The 26,647-nt window shown below is 46.6% G+C and overlaps 1 protein-coding gene across 3 annotated transcripts in view; it reads left to right on the top strand.

The window, feature by feature from the left end:
- The window catches only part of ST3GAL1 (ST3 beta-galactoside alpha-2,3-sialyltransferase 1), a 79,988-nt gene that overhangs the window by 34,589 nt on the left and 18,752 nt on the right, over positions 1-26,647 (top strand). For 2 of the 3 annotated variants that reach the window (XM_076329057.1, XM_076329058.1), the window contains one exon: positions 23,353-24,194. In XM_076329057.1, coding sequence (XP_076185172.1) covers positions 23,883-24,194 — 312 coding nt within the window. In that variant the 5' untranslated portion in view covers positions 23,353-23,882. Of the gene's footprint in view, positions 1-17,009; positions 17,154-23,352; positions 24,195-26,647 lie in introns of those variants that run through there. The other variant, XM_076329059.1, reaches the window with a different exon arrangement.

Consider the following 26,647-nt stretch of genomic DNA (forward strand, 5'->3'; position numbering starts at 1 on the left):
GCTGTTGGGACAGGTAGAAAGGGCTGCTTTCCAAAAATAAGCCGATATTATGCAGAAAGCTTAGTTATGTTAATAACTAAAAGACGGCTGTACTATTTATTATCTGCTTTCAAATCCAAGTAGGCAGTCATACTGATGATTACTGATTTTTTTTTTCCTCTTATAAAGGGAAATGTGTGGGGAAGGGCAGAACTCTGTGTTTAGCATTCTACTTTTGATTCTACATTGCAGCTTGGTAATTGATGAAAGATCCTGGAACATGTTTCTAGAAAGTTTTCTGTTTGCTTTGAACCAGGTCTGACAAGCCACATCAGGAGTCCTTCACAGGATCCTTGCTCTAGCTAGAGTAAGACCCTTCTTGCAGGACCTGCTTCTGGAGTTCTCATTGAAGTGAATTGAGTAGATCTGGGTAGAAAGCACCTGTCCCCATTCTGTTACTTTGTATTTTTTTTGTCCTGATTCTGTTGAATCTAGGAGCTGTCCTGCAAGTGTCCACTGCTGTGAACAGGAGCAATCTTAAAATTCATCCTGAATTTTTAAAAAAGGGACTTTGGATAAAATGGCAGGTGGAAATCATTTGGAAGATTCAGCTGGCTTTACGTGAACTTGGAGCAGGCTCAAAATACACTGACAAGTCCAGCAGTGAAAAAAATCTCTGTTGTCAGTTAGTGTATCCTTCCCCTGCACTCTGGGTTACTCACACTGCCCCTCCTTAGGCACGTAATTTTGATGTCTAAATTAGGAGCCCAGTAAATGAGAAGGCAAGGCTCCCCCACAATGCCACTGAGTGAGCCCCTGCGCCGCAGTCGCTCAGTGGAGGAATTTAACTTTGAAATTACAAGTGTGAGTTTAAAGTGTGAGACCGAGGCATGTGTCCCAGCGCCGGGCTGGAGCTGCGCATCCTGGCTCTCGTCCTGGCTGTTGGTGGGGAGCGACGCAAGAGTTCATCCACCTCCATTCACCTGCTCCATCATCCCTAGGTGACTTATATTACCCTCTGCGGGACCACCACTGTCTGCATAAGGAACCTACGGGTAATATCACACTAAGCACCAGATTCACGTCTCTGCAACCTCAGTGACCTAAAAGGGGTTGTGCAAACATGAGTAGACGCACATGGCTTCTCTGCCCCAGGGAAAGGCAGTATGTGATATTTGGGCTTGTATGCCTACCTGGCGATACATAGCTAGAAAACAAACAAAAAACCCCTTGAGTTGGTACCCATGACACACTCAAAAATGCTCTTGAACAAGGTGGGTGACAATAGCATGGTGTCTCCTAGATGCAGGTGGAGGCAGCAGATAGATAACTGTGGTGGCCAGTGCCAGGCAAACCGGGTCCTGCCACCAGGACCCAGCCTGGGACCCTGCAGCTCCTTTGCAGGCATCGCCGCAGGTCGCTGAATTGCAGCCAGCAAGCTAGCTGGTAGCGTTCTCTCTGTCTGCAGTTTACTTTATCCCATAAAGTGTTTCAAATACTTTTTTTCTTTCTCTCTCTCCTTGCTTTTTAACAGATGGCATTGAAGGACCTTCACCTTTTTTTTCCCCGGTCTTTTTTAGGCTCTGCCTGCCTCTCATCATGTCACAGGTGATACACCTGACAGCTGACCACTGACTTCTGTGCCAGAAACCTTTTTTCTTGTCCAGAAACCGATCTGTTACAAGGCTGCCTAATAACCCCCTCCCCCTGCCTCAGGCACAAAGCCCTCACCCCCCGAGCGGCTGCTCCATCCTTCTGCCGGAGGCATCAGGGATGGGGCCCATAAAGACCCTGGGAGCAGCAATCCCTGCCTCCTCGCTCAGCTCCCGCGATGCAGCCTTTGCCAAGCAACACGGCAATCCGGGCTAAATTACCGAAGCAAAAGCCAGCTGAAGCGACGCAGTGTTACCCTCTTCGGAGACCGGCTGCGCTCACCTGGCGTCTTGCAGCTAATCATATTGACAGGAGCCATTGTTTAGTTTCCTCCGTCCTTGTCTTCCTTGTTTTATGGTAAATTAGAGCAGGCAGGCAAGCCATCCATCAGCCTATAAATGCTGCGGAGTATTTTGGCTTTGTGCTAAATAATTGTGCATTTTATTGCTATTTACACATTCATTTTCATAGGCAATAAAATGCAAACTGCAGTCCCCAATACTTTTTATATTTCGTATCTATATTGTGGCAGCCACACAGGCAGCAGCAGCAGCATGCAGCCTGATGCCATGAATTCACTCTCTTATTTTAGTAGGTCTAACATTTATTTATAATTAATGTCAGGGACCTTACACAGTAATACCAATTATTGATTTTTAATTTTGTTTTAAGAAAAAGAAATGACTTTTTTTCTTATTACTGCCATAGCAACACAATCAGGTTGCAGTGGCTAATCTTGTCCAGAACAGTGGAAGAAAAGGCTTTTAAAGACTGAGTTGGTGGTAAAGTTATAAAAAGCAGCATGTGACCCCTTAACTCTAGGGTTCGTATAGATGGGGATTATTGTGTGGGGGACAGGGGGCAGTAAATCAAATTAGCAGCTCTGTTGTATGTCAACGAAGGCGGGTGGGAATGGGAAAGCTCTGCAGCAGGAGCCATTGTAGCCACTGCAAAATGAGCACCTTTGGAAGCTGCAATAGGGCGTAATGTCCTAATGCAGCTGGGGACAGGGTGGGCACAGGCTCTCCGGTGGATCCCCAAACTCCCATCATTAATGACGGAGGAATGACTGCTGTGACTGCAGGTTGTGCACGGCCAGCAGTGCCGATGGGATGCAGCACTCCCTGTACGATGAACGCAAACAAAACTCAGCTTGAGTTGCCCCAAACACATGCACAAGGATGTGAATTGGACCAAAGAAACCTTAAAATACATTTTTATACTTTGAATGTCCTACTACCTTCCTGGTGTTAAGTTAGCTAGCCATGCGTTTGCAAGTTAAATTGCCCTTATCAGTAGCCCTTGCATGGCTTGTGCTTCTTTTTCAGTCCAACTGTGGCCCATTATGCCAGAAAATTTGCTTAGGGCAGCATCAGACTTGGCAAAGAGAGATGAGAACAGCAGCCAACTCCATCTTAAACTAATTTTTACCCCTGCCAGGGACGGCTGCCTAACAAGTGCTCGGAGGACCTAGGCTGAAACACAGCCCTGAAAAAGCTGCTGGTTGGAGGCATTGAAGGGGGCTGCAGAGGGCAAAGTAACATTTCTGTTACTGCTCCAGCTTCCCGCTCCTAATGATTTACCTTCGAAATGCTGAGCAGCAGTGGGAAAGGGAAGGAGCAGAGTCAGTACAGAGTCAGGAGCCAGGGATGGATGTTGCATTTCTGCCTCAAGCTCTGTAAGGGTGAGAATAAGACAGATGCCCACAGGCTCACTTACCCCTTCCCCATCTGTAAAGCAGAGCTGGCAGCAGCATGTCTTGTGCACAGCAGTATTTGGAGGGATGACGGAAAAAAAGGCTTGTGGTGAAGAGTTGTCATGGGTGTTGAATAACCGGCTCATTGTGTGCCACCTCCCCCTCCAAGGGTTTGGCTCCAGGTCAGTCCTCCCATAGCAAACCAGCCTCAGTGGGTCAGGAAATGAAAACAGAGATGATAAGTCCTTTTCTGTGTCACCTTTCCAATGTGCTTCGAAACCGGTAGCAAAGCCCTGTCTCAGCTAGGGTGTGTGCAATGTCTGTGTATGAGCGTGGGAAGAGATGCTGTCTCACCAAAGCTGGATGTTGCTGAAAACAGGGGTAAATTGGGGGTTTCTCAGTTTGATGAGCAGCAATCCTGAGGGATTCTGCTCTGGCTTCTTGGGGGTGTTAGGTGGCTAAAATTGTGGAAACCAGTGAGGGGTAGATGCTCAGCACCTCTGGAAACTCAGCCCCCAAACGTCTCAAGTGGAGTAACCCAAATGAAAGCAGTGAGTGCTTTGGCCATTACTTGTTTGTCATCATGCAGCCACAAATGCCACCCAGATTTTGTCACTTCACGTCTGGCATTGCCAGGGATCTTTTTTTTTTTTTTTTTTGTCTAGGACTATTAGGGTTTTTCTTTTTTCGATTGCTCATCAGGAAGACAGCTCTATTTTCCTTTCTTAATTAGCTTGGTATTTCTGCAGTCATTTAAAGATGTCTGGCCAACCTGAAGTAACGTGCAACACCTGTCAAGCCAAGGGCTTTACGCATCAGGGCTAGACAGCCTGGAGTTGGGAGAACACGTGCACGTCACGTGTGCTCTCACAAAGCTGTATTATCTGGGCTTGGGGCAGGTAATGCCCGCAGGAACCTCACCTGCATGCAGAGGAACATTGCTGATGGGTGTCTGGGCAGCAAAGGGGCTTTATTCCTCCCCAGTAGCACTGGTGGGGCTGCAAAAACTTCTTCATTCCCTCCGTCTGCTGTGACGATGCCGTGGAGCCCTGTCACCAAACATGCAGCTCACCTCCATGGTTCTTGTAAAGCTATTTTTGAAAGCAAATCCCACTTTTATCCTGCCTGTGTTGAGAAGGCTGAGCTGTGAATCATGTTTCATCCCATTGATGCTTTGCAGCCCCCATCCTGCTTTGCAGAGGATGAGTTGGAGAGGGTACTCATAATACCCTAGGGCCTGTAGCAATGGGACAAGGTGTCATGGTTTAACTCCAGTTGACCACTAAGCCCCACACAGCCACTCGCTCACTCTCCCCCAGTGGGATGGGGGAGAGAATCAGAAGAGTAAAAGTGAGAAAACTCGTGGGCTGAGATAAAAACAGTTTAATAGGGAAAGCAAAAGCCGCGCACGCAAGCAAAGCAAACCAAGGAATTCATTCACTACTTCCCATGGGCAGGCAGGTGTTCAGCCATCTCCAGGAAAGCAGGGCTCCATCACGCATAACAGTTACTTAGGAAGACAAACGCCATCACTCCAAACGTCCCCCCCTTCTTTCTTCTTCCCCAGCTTTATATGCTGAGCATGACGTCATATGGTGTGGAATATCCCTTTGGTCAGTTGGGGTCAGCTGTCCCAGCTGTGTCCCCTCCCAGCTTCTTGTGCACCCCCAGCCTACTCGCTGGTGGGAAAGGATGAGAAGCAGAAAAGGCCTTGACTCTGTGTCAGCACTGCTCAGCAATAACGAAAACATCCCTGTGTTATCAACACTGTTTTCAGCACAAATCTAGAACAGCCTCATACTAGCTATTATGAAGAAATTTAACTGTATCCCAGCTAAAACCAGCACAGGGTAATGGTTTTAAACTAAAAGAGGGTAGATTCAGACTAGATATAAGGAAGAAATTTTTTACGCTGAGGGTGGTGAAACACTGGCCCAGGTTGCCCAGAGAGGTGGTGGATGCCCCACCCCTGGAAACATTCCAGGTCAGGTTGGACGGGGCTCTGAGCGACCTGATCTAGTTGAAGATGTCCCTGCCCACGGCAGGGGAGGTTGGACTAGATGACCTTTAGAGGTCCCTTTCAACCCAAACCATTCTATGATTCTATCATTCTGTGATTCTAATACAATCCATAGGGAGGATGAGGGGCGATGTCCCTCTCATTTGTTTCAGCCCTTGCTGTAGAAGAGGGTTTTTATCATAGTGGGAGTTTGTTTTGGTTCAGACCAGCAGAAATTTGGACTGTGGCTATATCCTTGCATACCCTCCACCCTCCTTGCACGCAGTGGCATGACCCATATAAGGGTTAATTCCAGCTGTAAGCTCTGTCAGACGGGCAGTAAACCTGCTCCCAGACCCTTCCTGCTCCCAGCTAATCCAGGCAAATCCTCTTTCCTTGTACCTTCTCCTCTTTCTTCCACTACCTTGGGGTAAAAAGGTGGGGCCGAAGGAAAGCTGTGGAAGCACACTTTGACCATTTTGGTATGTACATGGAAGCAAAATCAGTCTCCCGCTGGTAAAGCATCGCCCCCGCTGTCCTATGGGCTACGTGCATATGGCTATGCGCAGCCTGCTCAGCCTACGTGCTCCTCCCCAGTCGGCTACCTGGCCCATGACATCCCAGTACTTTTCCTATCGTTCCCAGCATAGTGTCATGTCCTGTAAATGAGGGATGGGATCACATGCTGAAGCTGTTTCCCAGGATGCCTGTATCTGGAAGCAGGGGGACATTCCTCCTGGGCTTGTTTAGCCTGGAGAAAAGGAGGCTGAGGGGAGACCTCATCACTCTCTACAACTCCCTGAAAGGAGGTTGTAGCGAGGTGGGTGTTGGTCTCTTCTCCCAAGTAACAAGTGATAGGATGAGAGGAAACAGCCTCAAGTTGCACCAGGGGAGGTTTAGATTGGACGTGAGGAAAAATTTCTTCCCCGAAAGGGTTGTCAAGCATTGGAACAGGCTGCCCAGGGAAGTGGTGGAGTCACCATCCCTGGAGGTATTTAAAAGAAGACATGTAGACGTGGTGCTTAGGGACATCGTTTAGTGGTGGACTTGGCAGCATTTATAGTTGGACTCAATGATCTTAAGGGTCTTTTCCAACCTAAATGATTCTATGATTCTATGATTCTTTCCCCCCTGCATCACTGTGCAAGCCAGGGTGCAGCTTCAGCAGCAGGTGGACGCTAGCAGATGCTACAGGGCGATGCTCTGCGGTCTTCTCAAAGAGTTTGGTTTTGATTCAGGGCTGAAAGGCTCGCAGCATAGTGTTTCATCTGAAGGTTGGGCTTGCTTCAATTTCTTTCTTTAAGACTGTCAACTCAAATGGGAGTTTGGGGAAGGGGTTTTTTTGCTATTGTCTGAGCCAGGGATGGTCTGGCTGGTCTGATTGCTCAGAGAAGCAGGAGAATTACCTCTACTGGCTGTTTTCAGAAGGAGTTAGACAAACTTCTATTAAAATAGTTATGTGTAACTGTTTGGTGCTGCCTTTGCACGGGAGGAAACCTCTCAGCACCTCACCACGCTGAGCCTCCTACAAGTCTATGAACGAATGGCCAGAATTAAAGCCAAACTGTCCCAGTTTTGGGTGTCAGCCAGGAGCTACACCTCGCTGAGCAGCTGCGAGGGGTAAGCAGTCCTCTCCCCAGCTGCCTTTCTGGCTGATAGCTCTATGAACAGAAATGACTGCATATATTTGTAAAACTCAGGCAAGATCATTTTGCCTCTGTATGCCATGTGCTGTCACTGTGAGCCCCGTTGCTGTCTGTCTTCCACACTTTCCTCACTGATTCTCATACAAGTCAGCGACGCACCAAATCTGCCGTGCACGTAAATCAGAGCAGGGTCAATGAAATTCAGAAGTAAGAAATACAGGAGGCTGTAAAATGAGAATGATTTCCATCAGCTGCAAGCTTGGAAACTTCTCTGCAGCAACAATGCTGGTCACTGGAAACTTAATCTTTTAAACAAAGATCTAGGAGCGATCCAGCAATCTGTTGAGGCACAGGATCCCCTGGTATCCACTATCTTTTCCTAAGGATGGGAACACCCCAGCAACAACAACTACCACGTACTGGATCAACCCCTTGTAGCTGAGTGTGACAAGGCTTCTGGGGCTGGGGATTCATCCCCTTTTAGAGCAAATTAAAAACAATGGTGCCCTTCAGCCGATGCTACATCTCCTCCATCAGAAGTCATAGGTCAGTTCTCCTCTGGGAACGTTTAAGCAGCATTTGTAATGACTTCCCTTTGGATGCAGTCATTAGTTTTCAGCATTCACTTTTTTTTTTGAGGAGGAGAGACATAATAAAAGAGATTAAAAACTCATCTTACCCTGTTTAAAACCAAGTCAAGTAGAACAGCATATTTTCAAGAGTTTCTTGGTATACAGTTCCTGGCAAATCCCTGAGAGGTTTTAATTAAAGGTGAAATGACTTTTCTTTTTCCTTTGCTTAATAAAGGCAAAACACAAATAAAAATCCTGTAGCTCCCACTTGCAAAGCAAACTTTTGACACAAATTGGTGGCTCATTTAAAAGAAAACCCAAAGCCCCAGGACTCTGCTGCCTGCAGTCATTGCGTACTGTTAGTTTTTAACACTAAGCCCATTAAAACTTGCCAGGAGATTTATTCCTAGAGCATGCAGTGACAGTTTTGTAAGCCCTGTTTTAAAAGTTACCATGAAATTTTTCATAGAATCATAGAATAATTTGGGTTGGAACGGACCTCTAAAGGCCATCTAGTCCAACCCCCCTGCCGTGGGCAGGGACATCTTCAACTAGATCAGGTTGCTCAGAGCCCCCTCCAACCTGATCTTGAATGTTTCCAGGGATGGGGCATCCACCACCTCTCTGGGCAACCTGTGCCAGTGTTTCACCACCCTCAGCATAAAAAATTTCTTCCTTATATCTAGTCTCAGTCTATCCCCCTTTAGTTTAAAGCCATTCCCCCTTGTCCTGTCACAACAGGCCCTGCTAAAAAGTTTGCCACCATCTTTCTTATAAGCCCCCTTGAAGTACTGATAGGCTGCAATAAGGTCTCCCCAAAGCCTTCTCTTCTCTAGGCTGAACAACCCCAACTCTCTCAGCCTGTCTTCACAGGAGAGCTGTTCCATCCCCCTGATCATTTTCGTGGCCTTCTTCTGGACCCGCTCCAACAGGTCCATGTCTTTCCAGTGCTGAGGGCTCCAGAGCTGGACGCAGTACTCCAGGTGGGGTCTCACCAGAGCAGAGGAGAGGGGCAGAATCCCCTCCCTCGACCTGCTGGCCACGCGTCTTTTGATGCAGCCCAGGATACAATTGGCCTCCTGGGCTATGAGCACACATTGCTGGCTCATGTCCAGCTTTTCATCCACCAGTCCCCCCAAGTCCTTCTCGGCAGGGCTGCTCTCAAGCCCTTCATCCCCCAGCCTGTAGTGATATTGGGGGTTGCCCCGACCCAGGTGCAGGACCTTGCACTTGGCCTTGTTAAACCTCATGAAGTTCACATGGGCCCACTTCTCCAGCTTGTCCAGGTCCCTCTGGATGGCATCCCATCCCTCAGGCGTGTCGACCACACCACTCAGCTTGGTGTCATTTGCAAACTTGCTGAGGGTACACTCGATCCCACTGTCTATGTCATTGATGAAGGTATTAAACAGTACCGGTCCCAATACGGACCCCTGTGGGACGCCACTCATCACCAATCTCCATCTGGATATTGAGCTGTTGACCACTACCCTCTGGATGTGACCATCTAACCAATTCCTCACCCACCGGACAGTCCACCCATCAAATCCATACCTCTCCAGTTGAGAGAGAAGGCTGTTGCGAGGGACTGTATCAAAGGCCTTGCAGAGGTCCAGATAGACGACATCTGTGGCTCTTCCTGTGTCCACTGAGGTAGTCACTCCATCATAGAAGGCCACTAGGTTAGTCAGGCAGGACTTGCCCTTGGTGAAGCCATGCTGGCTGTCTTGCATCACCTCCCTGTCCTCCATGTGCCTTAGCAGAGCTTCCAGGAGGATCTGTTCCATGATCTTCCCAGGCACAGAGGTGAGACTGACTGGCCTGTAGTTCCCCAGGTCTTCCTTTTTTCCCTTTTTACAAATGGGGGTTATGTTTCCCCTTTTCCAGTCAGTGGGAACTTCACCGGACTGCCATGACTTCTCAAATATGATGGAGAGTGGCTTAGCAACTTCATCGGCCAGTTCCTTCAGGACCTGCAGATGGATCTCATTGGGTCCCATGGACTTCTGCACCTTCAGGTGCCTTAGATGGTCTTGAACCTGATCTTCTCCCACAGTGGGCGGCTCTTCATTCTCCCAGTCCCCGCCTTTGCCTTCTGCGGCTTGGGCGGTGAGGCTCGAGCACTTGCCGGTGAAGACTGAGGCAAAAAAGTCATTGAGTACCTCCACCTTCTCCGTATCCTGTGTAACCAGGTCTCCCGTTTCGTTCCAGAGATGGCCCACATTTTCCCTTGTCTTCCTTTTATCTCCAATGTACCTACAGAATCTTTTCTTGTTGCCCTTGATGTCCCTGGCCAGATTTAATTCTATCAGGGCTTTAGCTTTCCTCACCTGATCCCTGGCTGCTCGGACAATTTCTCTGTATTCCTCCCAGGCTACCTGTCCTTGCTTCCACCCTCTGTAGGCTTCCTTTTTGTGTTTGAGTTTGTCCAAGAGCTCCTTGTTCATCCATGCAGGCCTCCTGGCGTTTTTGCCTGACTTCCTCTTTGTTGGGATGCATCGCTCCTGAGCTTGAAGGAGGTGATCCTTGAATACTACCCAGCTTTCTTGGGCCCCTCTTCCCCCCAGGGCTTTGTCCCATGGCACTCTACCAAGCAGATCCCTGAAGAGGCCAAAGTCTGCTCTCCTGAAGGCCAGTGTGGTGAGCTTGCTGTGCACCCTCCTTGGTGCCCTAAGGATCTTGAACTCCACCATTTCGTGGTCACTGCAGCCCAGGCTGCCCAGGGAGCTTCACATTCCCCACCAGTCCCTCCTTGTTGGTGAGAACAAGGTCCAGCATAGCACCTCTCCTCATTGGCTCCTCTACCGCTCGGAGAAGGAAGTTATCATCGATGCATTCCAGGAACCTCCCGGATTGCTTATGCCCTGCCATGTTGTCCCTCCAACAGATGTCAGGGTGGTTGAAGTCCCCCATGAGGACCAGGGCTTGTGAGCGTGAGGCTGCTCCTGTCTGTCTATAGAGGGCCTCATCCACTCGGTCTTCCTGGTTGGGTGGCCTGTAGCAGATCCCCACCGTAATGTCACCTGTCCCTGCCTTCCCTTTAATTCTGACCCATTATTCATTGGAGTGAGAACAGGTTCCCACATTCATTGCAATAGTAATGTGCACAAAAGCTTGCAACAGAAAGAAAAAGCTTTCCTGTCCCACCGAAAATGGAGGGATGTTTTAGATGGGGAAAGGATATTGCAATAATTGTGGGATCCCGTTTGAATGGGAGATGTGATCTTGAACCCGAAGATTTAGCTTCAGATGTTGCTCCTCTGTGGGGTTTGTGCTGACGTAGTGCTGATATGGTTATGGTTACTTAAGGGTAGTGATCCCAAGGCTGAAGCTTGGGTTTCCAACCAGCACCAAACCGGCCCATGTAGGACTGGTGTTTATCTTTCGTTGATGCAGGAAAAAAAAGTTCTTGGTTTTCTAATGCATCATCTACTGGGCAGATGTTGGAAATTATTGTTGGGGCAAAGTAAGCAGCAGGGGCTTCCCTGTCCTGGTACAATAATCAGAGCCCAAGGACAGAGATCTTCACTCTTCCACTCTTTGTTGTAGGTAAAAGAGTAAATCCAAACTGATGTTTCCAGCATCTGGCCTGCTACAACTTGATTTCTAGTAGGAATTGGTTGGCAGCACTGCAGAGGGCAAGACCAATGCAATATTGAATTGATCACCACTTTCTTGTGTTAAAATTTCTGCTTTTACAAAATCGATGGATGATAGTATGATGCCATTTTAGAATTGAAAATTTTAATACTAAATAAATTAAATCTTCCTCTGCTAATTTTTCCTGTATGGATAAGTGATACTTTGAATTTCCCTTTGAACCAGAAAGCCCTTAAATATTCAAGGATTGCTGGCTACCTTAGCAGTCTCCCTTTTTATGTTTTAACCATCTAAGAAAGACAAGTGGAAAAGATGCCATAGTTTTGTGCATGTCTGTGTGTGTTTCTCCAGCATTCAATTATCAGCATCCACATAATTCAGTATTAACATTTTTAATGCACTTCAGGATGCCCAGTGGAGTGGCTGTATGTGCAGCTCTGATGTATGCAAATCCATTTTGCATGCAGCTCTTGACATATTTTCTTATTCAGGATTATGGGAAGCCTTTTCTGTGCCACTCTGATGTATGCTAATCTTTGTTTCTCTAAAAAGACTTTAAAAGTCCAGACAAAAAGACAAAATTTCTTCTTCACTGAAATCCTGTGGTTTTTCTGTACCCAGGCTACCGCATAGTCCAAGGCAAAGCTTCCACCAAAGGAGCACCAAAGGGTGTTGATACTGCCTGCTCTGGGCAGCTACTTCTATCCATCAGGTATTAGAGACAACCTAAGATCTGGCAGTCCTCTGGATAAAAGGCAGTCTGAATCATTCATTTCTTTCTTGACTGTCAACACCGTTGTAAATGTAGGGCAAAAGCTGTAACGGGAATGTCACCAGACGCACAGAGGCTGGATGATGCCCGGGCTGGGAGCAAGAGCACACAGTGCATTTGGATCCAAATAGGTCAAGTACTCCTATTAGGGATGTATAAATGATCAATCAATTAAAGTAGCTGCCTAATGGCTTTGTAATTCTGGCTTGTAACACAGTATATTAATTATCAAATTGTTACTTATATCTGTGATACATTTTTAATGTATTATTTATTGACTCCTTATAAACTTACTGTGGCTGCCAAACTCTCAGAAGTGTGCACAGTAAATGGAAAACTCGAAGTATTATTTTGTACTTGGCATAGCTTGCACTGACTGCCAGGTCCAGAATAGGCACAGATGCTGTTCAGAAACACCTCTGAATTTAATTGTGGGCAGCTTGACACCTATGCCTTCCTAACACAAGAAAGACTAAATGTAAATCCTAGGTTAATGAAGGAGAAAATCCCTGTGGTGTCATTAAACCGTCTCCAGAGTGAATTCAGTCTGTCTGATGAATAAATGTTTAATGCAGAGTCGTATCAGTTGGTGTCATCGATTGTAAGAGAAACACTGCTGGTTTAATGAGGAGCCCATCAGTGTGAACACAAGTTAACAACCTCACAGTGCCAACAACTGCTTGGTATTGCTTCAAGGCAGGAATCCCAGCAAAGAGAGTCAGATGCTCACATGGGCACAGAAACGTTTCCTAGATTTTGGGGATTATTGACAATACCATCAATATTATCATTATCATCTAATCTTTCTCTGCATTTAGAATTATAATGCCATGAGGGTCCCTGTGGTGTGTTAATCACTCTCTTAACATCAGAAATCAGGGCTCCTCACAACATATTTTTAGAAGTCTGTTCCACATGAACAACTGAATTTATAGTCACATATGTTTCCCTACAGTTTTAACCAAGAAATAGATTGGTGAATATTTTTGAACTGGATACTCATAGATAGGCTAGCAAAACACCTGCTGTCAATATGATTGAGTTCCACCCTTAGTTTAGAGTGTCCTATAATCTGAAATAATCCTATATCCTCACCTGTAATCCTATAAAACTGAAACTAATGCATGTACAGGAATTTGCTTCTACAATACTTTTAGCTTGCCTCTATTTCTACTACTGCTGTTGCCACCATTAATTTGTCTTTCTGTATTTGGATTACCTGAAAGTAGTGTTCTTACTGTCTCAGGGGAATTAGCAAGACTTTAAAAAAAAATACACAGTCAGCCCAATATGAAGTAAAACCAAAAAGAAGAGGTCATAATTTTTTTCACCCTTCTCCTAGCAGGAGAAATATAGAAAATAGAGAGGTTTTTATCCATTTTGAACTTCTAAATGTTTTGCTTTCCCTTAATTGCCATAAATAACACATTTTCTAGAAAAAGGGGGGTTTTTGCAAAATGAAAACTAGAATTTTTCATTTAAAATGTCAAAGATCCTTCTTTTTTGAAAGTTTCTTGAAACAGAAAATCAAGATGGAAAATAATTTTATCCACGGAAAGATTCAATTTTGACAAACTGATTAAAAAAACCAAACCCTGAAATAAAAACAAACTGTGCTTGAAAAACTCCTTTCCAGCTCTACAGTTGTCCTATCATGAACCATTAAAGAGTTATGCTAGGTGCAAACACATGCGGGTGCTCTGGAAATCCCTTTGACAGCTCCTTTTTCCCAAGCAAAGGGTAGCAGAGCTTTGATCCCAACCTACAAATCACCTAATGGCAGGGGAAGGATTTGCGAGTACAAGGGCACCCTGTCTACCACGGACTCTCTGCCATCAAAGGTTATCAACAGGAATCAAACAGCAATTTTTATGTGTCCAGTTGTCTGCTTGGATGTTTTTAAAGAACTCTTCAAAGTAGAGCAATTCACAGAGATAGAGCGAATGAATTTTAGTGAGTCGGTGAATTTTAGTTTAGGATTTTCACTGCAGAGTTATTGTTTTCATTGCCCCAGCTTTGGGCTCTCAGCATGCCGGCCTATATAGAGACAACACAAAAAGTCCCATTGCAACTCATTGGCGGGTATTGGCCCACCACAGAAAAGCTCTCATAGTCCAGCAGGTTAAACCTATGTGTCTGCCCAGCATTGCAAACTACAGGATGAGGAAGGAAAAGAATATTTTTTAAGAGCTTGTAGTGATATATTTGCTGTTTAAAACATCAATGTGTCTGTGGGGAAGGGGATTTGGAATATATGAAAGAAAATGAAGTACCACCAGTGAAGCAGAGGTGCCATTTCTTGATTAATAGAGTGTGTGCAAAGAGGTAAGGCTCCTCCAAAAATCACTTTCTAGCAAGACGGAGGCTGGGGAAGACATTGCTACCAGCAGTTTATTTTTCCACTGTTGGTTTTCAGCGCATCCCTGGTGAGACCTGGCAGCCTCCAGCCTCTCAGCCGTAATCACTACATTTCACAGCTTGGCTGGACAGTGCTCTTCTTCTGGTGCTCCTATTTTGTCCTGAAAATACTTGAGCTGACTGTTGAGTCAAAGGAACAGACCATAAACAGGTCAGCAGTGGAGCTGCCTGTTAAGTTTGAATTAATCATCCTTTTCACTGGCCTCTCCCAGTTTATCCCATTAAGAAAACACCAAGGGACCAGCTTGCAAGGGGTGGTTGCTTCATGGTCTGCAGATGTGGCTGAGCGCTCCCTTGGCACCGTAATAACCTGGAAAAGTTAAGACTGGGCTTACATTTGCAAGTTTTGGTACATTACCGGGGGATTTTTCACCGAGCCTGGCATGATACCAAGCCTGGCTGCAGTAACAAAGGGCTATTATATAAACAGTGACTTACTTACATTATAGCTCCCACTGAAAATAAATTGATCATGAGTTTATCTCCACAGTTACAATCATCCATGTGTTTCCCAGTGATAAGTGGTACCCAGGTGAATGTCCTTGCAGAGCTGGTGCCACTAGGGGAGGGAGCTGGGCTCCCCACAGCCTTTGCCCTTCACCCCAAACCCAATTTCACTCCTCTCTCAAGGCTGAAGATCAGGTGCTGCATAAAGAGATGGCACTAGGGGACACAGCATTTATCAAACAGGTGACAGTTTGATTGGGATCCTGGAATGAATTTGCTGCATCAGCTTTTTTTATTCATAGAATCATAGAATGGTTTGGGTTGGAAGGGACCTCTAAAGGTCATCTAGTCCAACCCCCCTGCCATGGGCAGCAACATCTTCAACTAGATCAGGTTGCTCAGAGCCCCCTCCAACCTGACCTGGAATGTTTCCAGGGATGGGGCATCCATCACCTCTCCGGGCAACCTGGTCCAGTGTTTCACCACCCTCAGTGGAAAAAATGTCTTCCTTATATCTAGTCCAAATCTACCCCCCTTTAATTTAAAACCATTAGCCCTTGTCCTGTCACAACAGGCCCTGCTAAAAAGTCTGTCCCCATCTTTCTTATAAGTCCCCTTTAAGTATTGAAAGGCTTCAATAAGGTCTCCCCGGAGCCTTCTCTTCTCCAGGCTGAATAACCCCAACTCTCTCAGTCTTTCTTCACAGGAGAGCTGTTCCACCCCCCTGATCATTTTCGTGGCCCTCTTCTGGACCCGCTCCAACAGGTCCATGTCTTTCCTGTGCTGAGGGCTCCAGAGCTGGACGCAGTACTCCAGGTGGGGTCTCACCAGAGCAGAGTAGAGGGGCAGAATCCCCTCCCTCGACCTGCTGGCCACGCTTCTTTTGATGCAGCCCAGGACACAATTGGCCTCCTGGGCTGCGAGCGCACATTGCTGGCTCATGTCCAGCTTTTCATCCACCAGTCCCCCCAAGTCCTTCTCGGCAGGGCTGCTCTCAAGCCCTTCATCCCCCAGCCTGTAGTGATAGCAGGGGTTGCCCTGACCCAGGTACAGGACCTTGCATTTGGCCTTGGTAAACCTCATGAGGTTCACATGGGCCCACTTCTCCAGCTTGTCCAGGTCCCTCTGGATGGCATCCCGTCCCTCTGGCGTGTCGACTGCACCACTCAGCTTGGTGTCATCTGCAAACTTGCTGAGGGTGCACTCGATCCCACTGTCTATGGCATTGATCAAGATATTAAACAGTACTAGTCCCAATATGGACCCCTGCAGGACACCACTTGTCAGCAATCTCCATCTGGACAATTCATCAAGGAGAGCTTTGGGATCAACCAGGAAAGCAAAGACCTAAGCCCAGGTTGTCACTTTTTCCTGGGCGGTTCTTCATTTAGAGTGTGATGCAAGCTCCGTTGGTCAGAGCAAACTTTGTTCAGACCCATTTCTGGCTGCACTGGCTCCCCAGGAGCAGTGTGAAGTTGTCCTGTAGCCCCACAGGAGAGGTGGTTGAAGCGTCCACCCTTCTCCATGCTCAGCTCCTAAACCGACTTCTGCCATAGACATGGTGGACAGGCAAGGGCAGAGATTTTGGAGCCAGACCGTCTTTCATGGCACTTCCAGCTCCATTCAAAGCAAAAAATTCCCATTTGGTCTGAAGACATGAGTAGGAACTGTAGCCATGGAGGACAGCATAATTAATCCTGGATATTAACATTGCAATTTGTCTAGAACAAACACCCTTTGCAGGATTCGACTCTTGGTATTTGAGGGAGGAGGAAGCTTTTGCTGCTGCAAACTCCTCCGCAGCTGTGGAGGACAAAATGTCTTCACCCCAGTGGGAGGAGGCAGGAATGGCAGCTCTCAGCGCCCAAGGGTACAGGCAGGATTGTGACCCTTTCCAAGCCAGAGCATCCAGCCCTTTCCTCAAGCATTGTGAGGGAGTTTTCATTTCCAGACCGCTCAGCAACATGCCTGATAAAGTCTGCCAAGATAAAGATTTATTTTGAGGCAACAGAATACAACTTCCCCAACCAAGTTTCTGTTAATGTTACACACATCTTGCACAAAAAGCTGTTTGCTTACCCTGACTGCACAGACCTGTTATGCACGTAGGCAGGGCAGGATGTGTTAGAGTACTGGTACTAGGTACCTACCTACCTAGACAGCCTGAGGCTGCCAGCAAACCTGCTCACTGATAAGACACAAGTGCATAATGATTTTTTTTCAGATCGCTGGCACCTAAAATGCCATGCAGTTACGCTCCATAAACCACCTCCAGTTTCTTCTATTCACTGTGATGGATGAAACACTGCCTAATAGCTGGCTCCAAATTCAAGAAGCATGGAGGAGTTGCTGCTTTCAAATTTGTGTAAAGGTACTTTTGCTCATGGCTTAAATGTTCCTGAATGGTTTTGTTTTCTAGGAAGTGCTGATATGATTAGTTGGAGTTGTTTGGGGTGAGCATTTTAGTAAATCCAAGAGCGATATACCAACCAGCTTGCCTGACTTTGATGCTGCAACCCCATTTGACAGTGGCAGTCAAACAGATTTATGCTTCACAGCGTGGTCAGGGATGCGGCAGAAGAGTTACAGATCATTTTCTCCCTGATTAAATGGCAGGTGGGACTTGAGGCTGCTTTTCTGTGGCTGTGGGCACACGGGACAGCAGCACCTATGTCATCCCTGGGAGGATGTAAAGATGGACAGGAGAGAGGAGCCAGTTAGCTCTGAGAAACAAAACGCAGTCTGATTTTAATTAAGTTATGGATGGAAAAGGGGAAAGTCATGTGGCAGCTGGTGCTTTTCCAAAATTGCATCCTGTGGTGGCTTTTGGTGTCTGAAAAGGATGGGGCTCCCCTTTGCCTACCAGCGCCGTGGGACCAGCGGCACGTGGGAAGACACACCACGAACAGGCTGAAGTCGCAGAGGCTGTGTGACTTCAAGGGGTTGCACAGGCAGCACCCCCTTGTCTCTCAAGCCCTCGTGTGGCCTTTGATGCTTGGTGAGACTGGTCTCCTGGAGCTGGAGGAGATGGACCAGAGGTCTTGCACAGGCTCCCAGCATCATCTGGTTAAGGGAGATTCAGGTTTCTGCCCTGTGTTTAACTCTGACGGGCTGCCAGGCTGTCTTGTAATTACACAGTCTATCTCATGTAGCAAAAGCCTCACGCTCAGAGGTCTCTGGCAAGGTGTCAGACCAATGAAGTGTTTCTTTCTAAATGTCAGCCAGCTTTGGGCAGTGGGAGGTAGCCAATGATGAGCTGGGGCAGGGCAGACAAGCCTGTGGTTTGGAGTGAAACAGTCCCTTCCGTTGTTCCTCTCCAGGCCTAAGCACAGACCTGGGGTGGAAATTTATGTGTATTTTTCCAGGGACGGGCTTTTTGCTGCCCCGGGATGACATCGTCTGAGACTGCTTTGGGCCTTTGTGGGTGCAGTAAAGCAAGATTTAACCTTCTGTCCTCTCCCAGGCCAGGGCTTTGAGACCTAAGGTTGCTCAAGTAGTTACTCATGAGGAGTACGGATGGGAAGAAAGTCCCAAAACAGCAGGAAGGATGCTTGAGGACATACTGTTTGTGTTGCCAAAAGGCTTTATAACAATATAGCTGTCAGCATCTTAGCTGGGAAACTAATTCATTTTTGGAGGTTTTGCAGGGCGGGGATCTGAGCTGTGCTTCTGAAAATGGGCACTTGCAGTTCTGTCGCCGAGACCTTTCTAGCACAGCACAGTCTCTTGAAGTCGAATTGCAGCAAATCTTTACTCCTTGAAGTATACATTTTCCAACCGTAAAATACTGTGGGTTGTAGAAAGGTTGTACGATGGCCACCATCAGTCATGAAAGAGCCGCAGCAGGTCACGTTGTCCTTCCCCATCTTCCGCTGGGGTGGGTGGGTATGTGGGTTTTGAGTCTAAAGGACTTCGGGACCTTTGAACTATTCAAGCAGTGAATGGAAAGCTGGAAATATCTCTGTATGGGGATGCTGTTCCTTGTTGCCTTTGTGCTGCTCTGCCCGACACGCTGCGTCTGGAACATGCTGGCAACTTCAAACTAGAGAAGTGTGTTTCACACCGGGGTTTTAATGTGAGCTACAGACCAGAAGGCAAAAGCTGGATCCTGAACCATCAGCATCTAACGTGAGCTAACAAAGATCTCCTCAAAGTGGTGCTGGTACTAAGTACTTCTTTGCTAGCAAAGTAGGCATCAAAGGCGTCAAACTCTACCTTAGTGTAGTGGGACATTCACAACTCTAGGGGGGATGAGAAGAAGTGCAGTAATTTTTTTCTCAATTTTTTTTGTTATTATTTTCTACATGCTTTTTGTTTAAGACCCATCTTTTAAAAAAATCAAGAAATGAAGCATTCTGCTAATATTGTGTGGCTGACCACACAGATCTTTTGCAATCCCCAAATGCTCTTCCCCTGCACCCAGTAACATGTCCCATGCCCCCAGGCAGCAACACGTCTCAGTCCCAAAGGTGCTCTGGTGTTGATTCATCTGGGTGAGTTTCATTTCTGGGGCTGAGGCTGTCCTGGGCCAGACCTGGGAGGGACCCAGACAGGGTGTCCCTTCTTCTGAGTCCTTATTTCAGGTTCCCACCTGCCTTTGCGCCCCTGTGCTCCTCTGGGCTGGTGTAGAAGGGCCTTTGATGGGCTGATGGCTCCTGGGATGGGCCTGGGAGCCTTCGGGGCAGGGCATTATTTGGGCTCCCCAACCTTCTCTCTGTGCTCCTTTGTGGGTGTGCAGATGAGCTTTTATCACATAATCTAACAAGTGCAGTGAGAATACATTGCATTTGTAGGTGGATTTGTCAAAAAAATATTTCCTGAAGGTGTTAAGAATTGCTTTATATTAGTCCATTGAACTGATGTGTTTTTATCCTTGTCTGTTAATTGCCAAATTGACAAGGGACCAGGGACATTCTTCAGATTGTGAGTTTGCAATACAAAAGAAAGAGATCTAGAGATCTACCCGGGGGGGGGGGGGGGGGGGGGAGAAAAGAAAAGAAGGGAAAAAAAAGCTCTTTCTGTTCCTTCTTTCTAAAATGCACGAAGACAATGAAGACAAAAAATCACAATGGATTGATCCTGGTATATTTTATAACATAAAATGTAGACAAAAGATTAAGCTCTGCTCTCCTTTATGACCATTTAGTCACACTGGACCCACTTCTATGCTCAGGACAGAGCTTGGAGGAACCTGCCCCTTCTTCTGAACCTGCCCCTCTCTGCTCTTGCCTGGAACACCTCATTTCACATTTTCCCTGCATTGCATGTCATTGTGTGTTGGCAGCATAAATAAGTTATCTCGGGGTGTACAGGGGCATCTTACATGGGGACAAGGGTATATGTAGGAAGGGGGATGAGGCGGGAAGGTAGCGGGAGAAATCCAGACCACAAATAAGAACTTAGGCACCCAATTACTTAAGGTAGCTTAACCTGCTGCTTGCATGAGCTGAGCTGGGATAGCTGCCCGCAGGCACAGTCACACGCATGCTGTACTTAAACTCTGTTTAACTCTCAGAGGATCATAGCTGGGACAAGGGCTGGGCACATAATTTACATCTCCATACCTGGAGTCCCCAGAAATTGTTTCTGTGTCTGAGGCCAGAATAGGTTGTTCACAGATGTACTAATGCCAAGGTCATGCCAAGGTATGTTGATAAGGACCATGGCTGGTATCACACTATTTACTTGTAATGACTTAAATTAACTATCGCAGATAGTGTCAGGAGGTAAAGCACATTCCCAACAGCTGGGGGTGGCAGCCTTGCGTGGTTTCCCACACCAGCTGCTGCTTCAGCATCGTCCCTGCCCTTCCTGCTTCCCAGCACCTTGGCAAATCCTATGGAAACCCTTTTGCGAAGATTTATGAATATATGTGAGCAGAGGGAGATGCAGGGATGGTCTGAGATGCAGTGCAAGATGCTGGGAAGAGTGAAAGTACTGATGTCTGGGTTGGATTTAACTTGTGTTTTAAGAAAGGAAAAAAATAAGCCACGTCCAAGTCACAGTGAACTCGATGAAAGCATTTTCCATTCATTTCAGCCTTCCTTTTCTTCATTCTTCCTATATCACATTTATTATCCCCAGAGCCTTTCTGTCAGGTTATATATATATATATTTTCCTATCATGAGTATCCATAGGAAACATGAGCATTCATATGAAATTGTAAATAGTGAGAATTAAAATAGAGTATCCGGTGTGTATTTCCACACTGGAAAAGGGCCATGGGAGTTCTTCTAGTTTCTCATCTTCCCATCACGTGCTATAAAAGACAGGATGATTAGCAGTTTGGAGACACTGCAGTCCACTGCATAAACACTGGTTTGTTTTTTTTTTTCAAATTCTAAATATAAGTTTAACCTTAGCTCAGTTACAAAAAAAAAAAAAAAAAAAAAAAAAAAAAAAAAAAAAAATCTGGTGAAATGGGTGTTTGTTTTGGAGGCCAGAACTGTTTCTTTTATGAACAATACTCCATTTTATAGGTGTTTCCAAGAAAGACTGGATAATCCCCCTCCCTTCCTAACTTAAAAAAATAATAGAAGAGCAGGAACTGTGTTTACAAATACTGAACTGGCCAAGTGTTAACAGCAGTAGGGGTTCAACATGCCAGCGCTTGAATTATCTGGTCCATAAATGGAGAATCAATGTGCTTCTGGGATCTGGCATATTTGGGGGGGGGGGGGGGGTTATAGGCTGTGGTTTTGTTTAGACTAACAACTACGTCCAGGCTAATAAAGCAAATGTGTTTGGGGCCACTCTCTGGCACAGAGGCCAGCTGGCATGGACGGGACCGTGCACGGGGGCCGTGCTCTTAAGCTCCCTTTCTAACTCTCCAAGGCACAGCGGCAGCATCTCCACTGCCTGTTGGGCTGCGATTCTCAAATTGTACCCAGGAATAGTTTGGAAGATTTCTGGTTAGCCCTAAAACTTTCCTCTAAGAAGTTAAAGGGAGCACAGGATTGTTCCCTGGTGCTGTTTAATTTACTGGTGCAGGGGAGCCCGAGCAGCCAGGGTTAATAAAGCCTTTTGTTATCCAGCCTGACCCACTTGTCAGCCCTTGAGCTCCTGTAAATGCATTTGTAGGGGCCAGACTTAAAATAAATCTCGAGGCATTTGGCAAACAGCAGCTAACTGAATGGCACACACTACCCATCACGTGCTGCAGATGAGAAACCTGAAGCAGAGCAAAGGCTTAAGACCATGGTCTGAGGCTCCTGCCTTTGGATTTGGCTTTATGGGGCTTGGTACATATTTACATGTCGCCTCTAAAAACCAGGCCTGTGCTGTCTCCAAGACACCATGTCAAACCGCTTGGAAAAGCCGTTTGGCCTTGGGCAGCTCCTCGTGGATCCCCAGGAGAAAAGCCAGCAGCAAAGCCAGGAATGCTGCGCCCTGCCCAGACCTGTGGTCACCAGATGCACTTCCCCTGTGTTCACCTTGGCTTTGGGGGATGAAATGGGGGGATCGTGCATCAATGTGGTGCACAAAATGGGTTAAAATGAGGGGGGTTGACAGGTAACAGTTGCAGTTTTGCTTTTTGCTTGCTGGCCTGAAGCCTGCAGCTGAGTAGCGAATGAGACTTTTGCTTGTTCATAAATTGCATGTATTCTGACACAGATGCTTCTCTGATTTTTTCCTTTTTTTTTTTTTTTTAATCAAGAGAGTGTTATTTAAGCAATGGCACTTTTGGGGTTTTTTTGCAAACATCCGAAGTTTTAAAAACCACAACACTTTTTCTTCCCACAAAACAATGGCATCGTGGGAGGAAGGGATCCATTTTTTGGCTTTTAAAAACTCGTTTAAAACACTGCTGCCAGGCAGGGGACACCAGGAGGGGAGCGGAGAGCAGCTCTGGGTCCCTCTGTATCCCCCAACTCGCTGGGGCAAAGCAGCTCCCTGCCTCTCTGCCTGGCTCGGGATCTCATAGGAACTCTCTGAGATCACAGGCTGCCCTCACCTTTTCCTTGGTAAGAAAAATAGCAATAATTCATGTGAAACAAAGGCCATTTGTACTTTGATTTCCCCCATCTATCCCAGGATGTATGAGCTGTTCTTGCTTGGCTTTCTTGGAATCACGAGTTCAGCCCCAATCCTCAAGAAATTAAGCTGCTTGGGGGTGGGGGGGAAGAAGAAGGAACTGATTTCTGTTCCTCCCTGTCCTGCTCCTCCTTCCTTTGCCGAGTGTTTTTTGTTCAGCTGCTTTGAGTTATTAATACTTTGCTGCCTATCTTGTGGCTATCAAGGTCAGCCTAAGGGAAGGAGGTGAGTCATTGCCATTCAAATGGCTACAAACTGTAATTCAAATAAGGCCAGAGTGCAGGGGCTGATTCAATGCAAAGGGACTCAATGTCCACAGGTCAGTGCTGTGCCCTTTCGGAAATTTCACCCTGAAACTTCTCAGTATGCAAATATCGCAGCAGAAATTGCAGCCGGTGCTGCTGTATCGAGGGCTCTGAGCTGATCAGAAGTTTTGGGATGGGCAGAGAAAAGCAGAGAAATTAGGTTGGGAGGAATGCAAAAAACTTTTTGATAATAATTTTTCTTTCTTTTTTTTGTGCGTGTATGTCTCCAGGCTGCAAACTGCTCTCCATGGCTTAAATGGACATCAAAGCATGTCTCTCTGCTGGAACGTACATCCCCGGATGATCTGATCCTTTGTGAACTAACTTCCAAGAAAAAAAAATAACCACCTTCTTCTTTCTACAATTTGCTTGCTTTAATTTATGGCTTGCTCCCACACAGAAAACCTGAATTTTAATGCTGATATTGCTCCTTTCTAAATCTTCTGGTACGTGGAAGGGCAAAGGTCTGTCTTCATTGAACTGTTGGTGGGAGAGGTTAGAAGCAGGTCACAGAGAGGTGGAAGAGACTTGGAAGCACTGTGAGAAGGTGAAAGGAAATACCCAGCTTTGCCTTTTTTAAGCCCATTTGAGGGAAACGAAGCTTCTTCCCTTATGGATGGAGGTAGGGGAGGTGATATGTTCAGCCTAAGCCCGGGGTGGTAACTGGCAGGCGCCTCCTGCAGTGCCCTTTCATTTTTGCCTTACATTGGACCCTACATCCTACTTCATCAGCGGCAACTGCAGAACCCGAGCGTGAAAGATGGTCGTCGTAAGGAGGAAGAATGTGAAAGTGTTTACCTTCGCCTTTTTGCTCATCACAGTAACATCATTTCTGCTGAACTACACGCACCAGGTGACCATGACCACCTGGGATCTGAGACATCTCATCATGCAGTTTTCAGAGCAAGTCCAAAAACTCTTCAAGTACCCCAGGAGACCATGCAGCTGTCACACGTGCATTTCTGAGCTGGGACATTCCCTCTGGTTTGATCAGAGATTTAATTCAACTATGCAACCTTTCCTGACCTCAAAAAATGCCTTGATCCCCGAAGACAGCTACAGGTGGTGGCTGGTAAGTGGGAGGTGTGGATACAGCGCGGCATTCGTGTGATGGTTGCGGTGTCAGGATTCGAGCGATGCCGAGCAGATAGCGAGAGATGGTTCCTGCCAAAAGCATTTGCCGTCTCAGCTGACAAGGCAGGCAGAGGTGGAAGAAAGTGGGCGTTTGTGCTGCTGTTTAGCTCACAGGCACTCGGAGCACACATTCACTTGCTCCAAGCTAGAAAAGTCCCTGGCAGAGTTAGGTGGCAAATCCAGAATTTGCAAATGTCAATATTGCCTTTTTTCTCCCTACTCTTTGAAAGACTAGACTTTGTAAGCTGGCTTGTTTCGCTTCAGATGGTAAAAAGGGCTTTTGCCATCCATCAAGGTAGCAATGAAAACTCATTGTGAAGTATATAATTCCCCTGGGGCTCTCCCTACCGTAAGACATGTAAATAATTAGCAGGATTAAACAGAAAATGACTAATTCCACATGTATGAGAACAGTTGCTGTTGTGGCCGGTGATGTAAAACAGGTCTGTAAAGTGCATGGGCAGCCGTGGGTCGCTGGGAAGGAGCAGCCTCTGCATATCCTCTGAGTAGGGTAGTCCAAAGAGCCCGATCCAAGCATCATGAAAGCTAGCGATACCTTGTTCGAAAAGCACAGAAGGGAAGAAGGTGTATCCTGATGTTTTGCCTAATTAAAGCCCCTTTTATGTTCTCTTGAAACAAGACATTGATTATATGAATTGCTCATGGCCTGCACTGCTGAGCTGCCAAAGCGCAGGTTCTGGCTGCAGCGCCCCAGTCAAATTGCAGTTTCATTATGAGTTGCTTTCCCCCTCTTCAGAAAAAACAGTCTCCCTGTGCCTTTTTGAACACACGACCGCCTGCATCTTGGTGTCCTGCAGTGAGCACAACCCTTGATGTTGAATTTGGGGCTTTCAGCCCTTCCCTGGTGCCCTGGGGAGACCCCTCCAGCAGGCGCCCACTTTTGCAGTGGGGGCATTCAGGTTTCAGAGGCGGTGTCAAGTGCTGTGGGAATGAGGCTGATTTATCACTTCTCGCTCTGCTGACTGTTGCATTTACTGGTGAAAAAGAGAAGCCACTGAACTCCGATGTCTTTAACTGTTGCATAAATGATATCCTCATTTTATGATGAAACCTTCCTTTTTGCTATGAGTCTCACATATTCCAGGCGTTGCATCCTTTCACCTGCCCCTTGGCCATGACTCAGATTTCCCATTGCTTACGTTTTTTCTTGCAGCCCCCAGACACTTTTCCTTCTGGTGCCCACATTTCCAAGCTGGGCTTTGCTAGAGACATGAGAAGGGAAGACCGCAAGTTCAGGTCCTAGTTCCCCTTGGCCTGGGGTGAGGGAGGGAGCTGAGCTGATCTAACAACTGGCAGTTTTCAGAAGAGGGGGGATAGCCCAAATCGAGCTCAGTAGATGAGAGGATGAGGTTGTTCATGGACACCATGAGTTTTGAGGCTGCTTGTGAAGTGCCTCCCAATTGCCTTTGAACACAGAAACTGGGAGCACTCAGCACCTCGAAGAGGTGCCGAGGAGAGGGTGGGATGATCAATCCTAAATCCTGGCATCGGTGTGGGTGCTGCAGGAGTGCAGCACCCAGGCTGAGGAGGAGTCCTGTGAGACATGGCTGGGTGGGCAGGGTGCCTCTGCTAAGGGGGCTCTGCCCCCCAGGGCTTGTGCATCGCCCCCGAGCAAAGCCGCGCTGCTTTCTGCACTCAAACCCCACTCTGATTTAAACATGAGGTTTCAATGCATTCTCTGGGAAAAAAAAAAAAATAAAAAGGAAGAAAAAGCTTGGGACTTTCAGTACAGAAGCCTGAATTTCTGATTTTCCTTCTTGTAGTGAAACTGAAAAAAAAAAAAAAAGAGCACAAATATCTCACTTTAGCTCAACCTCAAACAGATTTTTTGGGGGGAGGGTTGTTTCTTTTTCAGCTAAATTAAAAAATAGTGACTTTCAGAACAGCCAAAAGTCTTTTTTTTCTGTCCGCCCCCCCAGCCCAAATAAAAGCTGTCCATTAATTTTCAGGGCTGTCTAACCCTATTTTTAGTGTTTTCATTCATTTTTTGAATTCAGGTCAAGTTCAAAGGGAATACACCACTTTAGAACACAAAATCAAAGCAGTTTTTTCTTAGATGGTAAAAATAAATCTTCTAAGATTTCTACAATTTTCCACCATATTTTTTTTTCAGCAAGAACTTATCTTCAACTAGAACATGTGAAATATTTTGGTGTCCTCCAAAACTGCATTGTTTATTGGAAATCAGTTGCTTACTGAAAATACTTACGCTAATCTATAGCAGATGGAGAAGGTGCCCTGACTCCTCTGAAAGATGCCTCTGGGTAAACCCAAGCATGATGGGGCCTCAAGTCCTCATTGCAACCTATTTCCTATATACATGTTTCTTTGGTTAAGCCTTTTCAAGACAGGCAGTGTCATTTCTACAGT

The sequence above is a fragment of the Aptenodytes patagonicus genome, chromosome 2 (genome assembly GCF_965638725.1).
Source record: "Aptenodytes patagonicus chromosome 2, bAptPat1.pri.cur, whole genome shotgun sequence".
NCBI classification, from domain to species: Eukaryota; Metazoa; Chordata; class Aves; order Sphenisciformes; family Spheniscidae; genus Aptenodytes; species Aptenodytes patagonicus.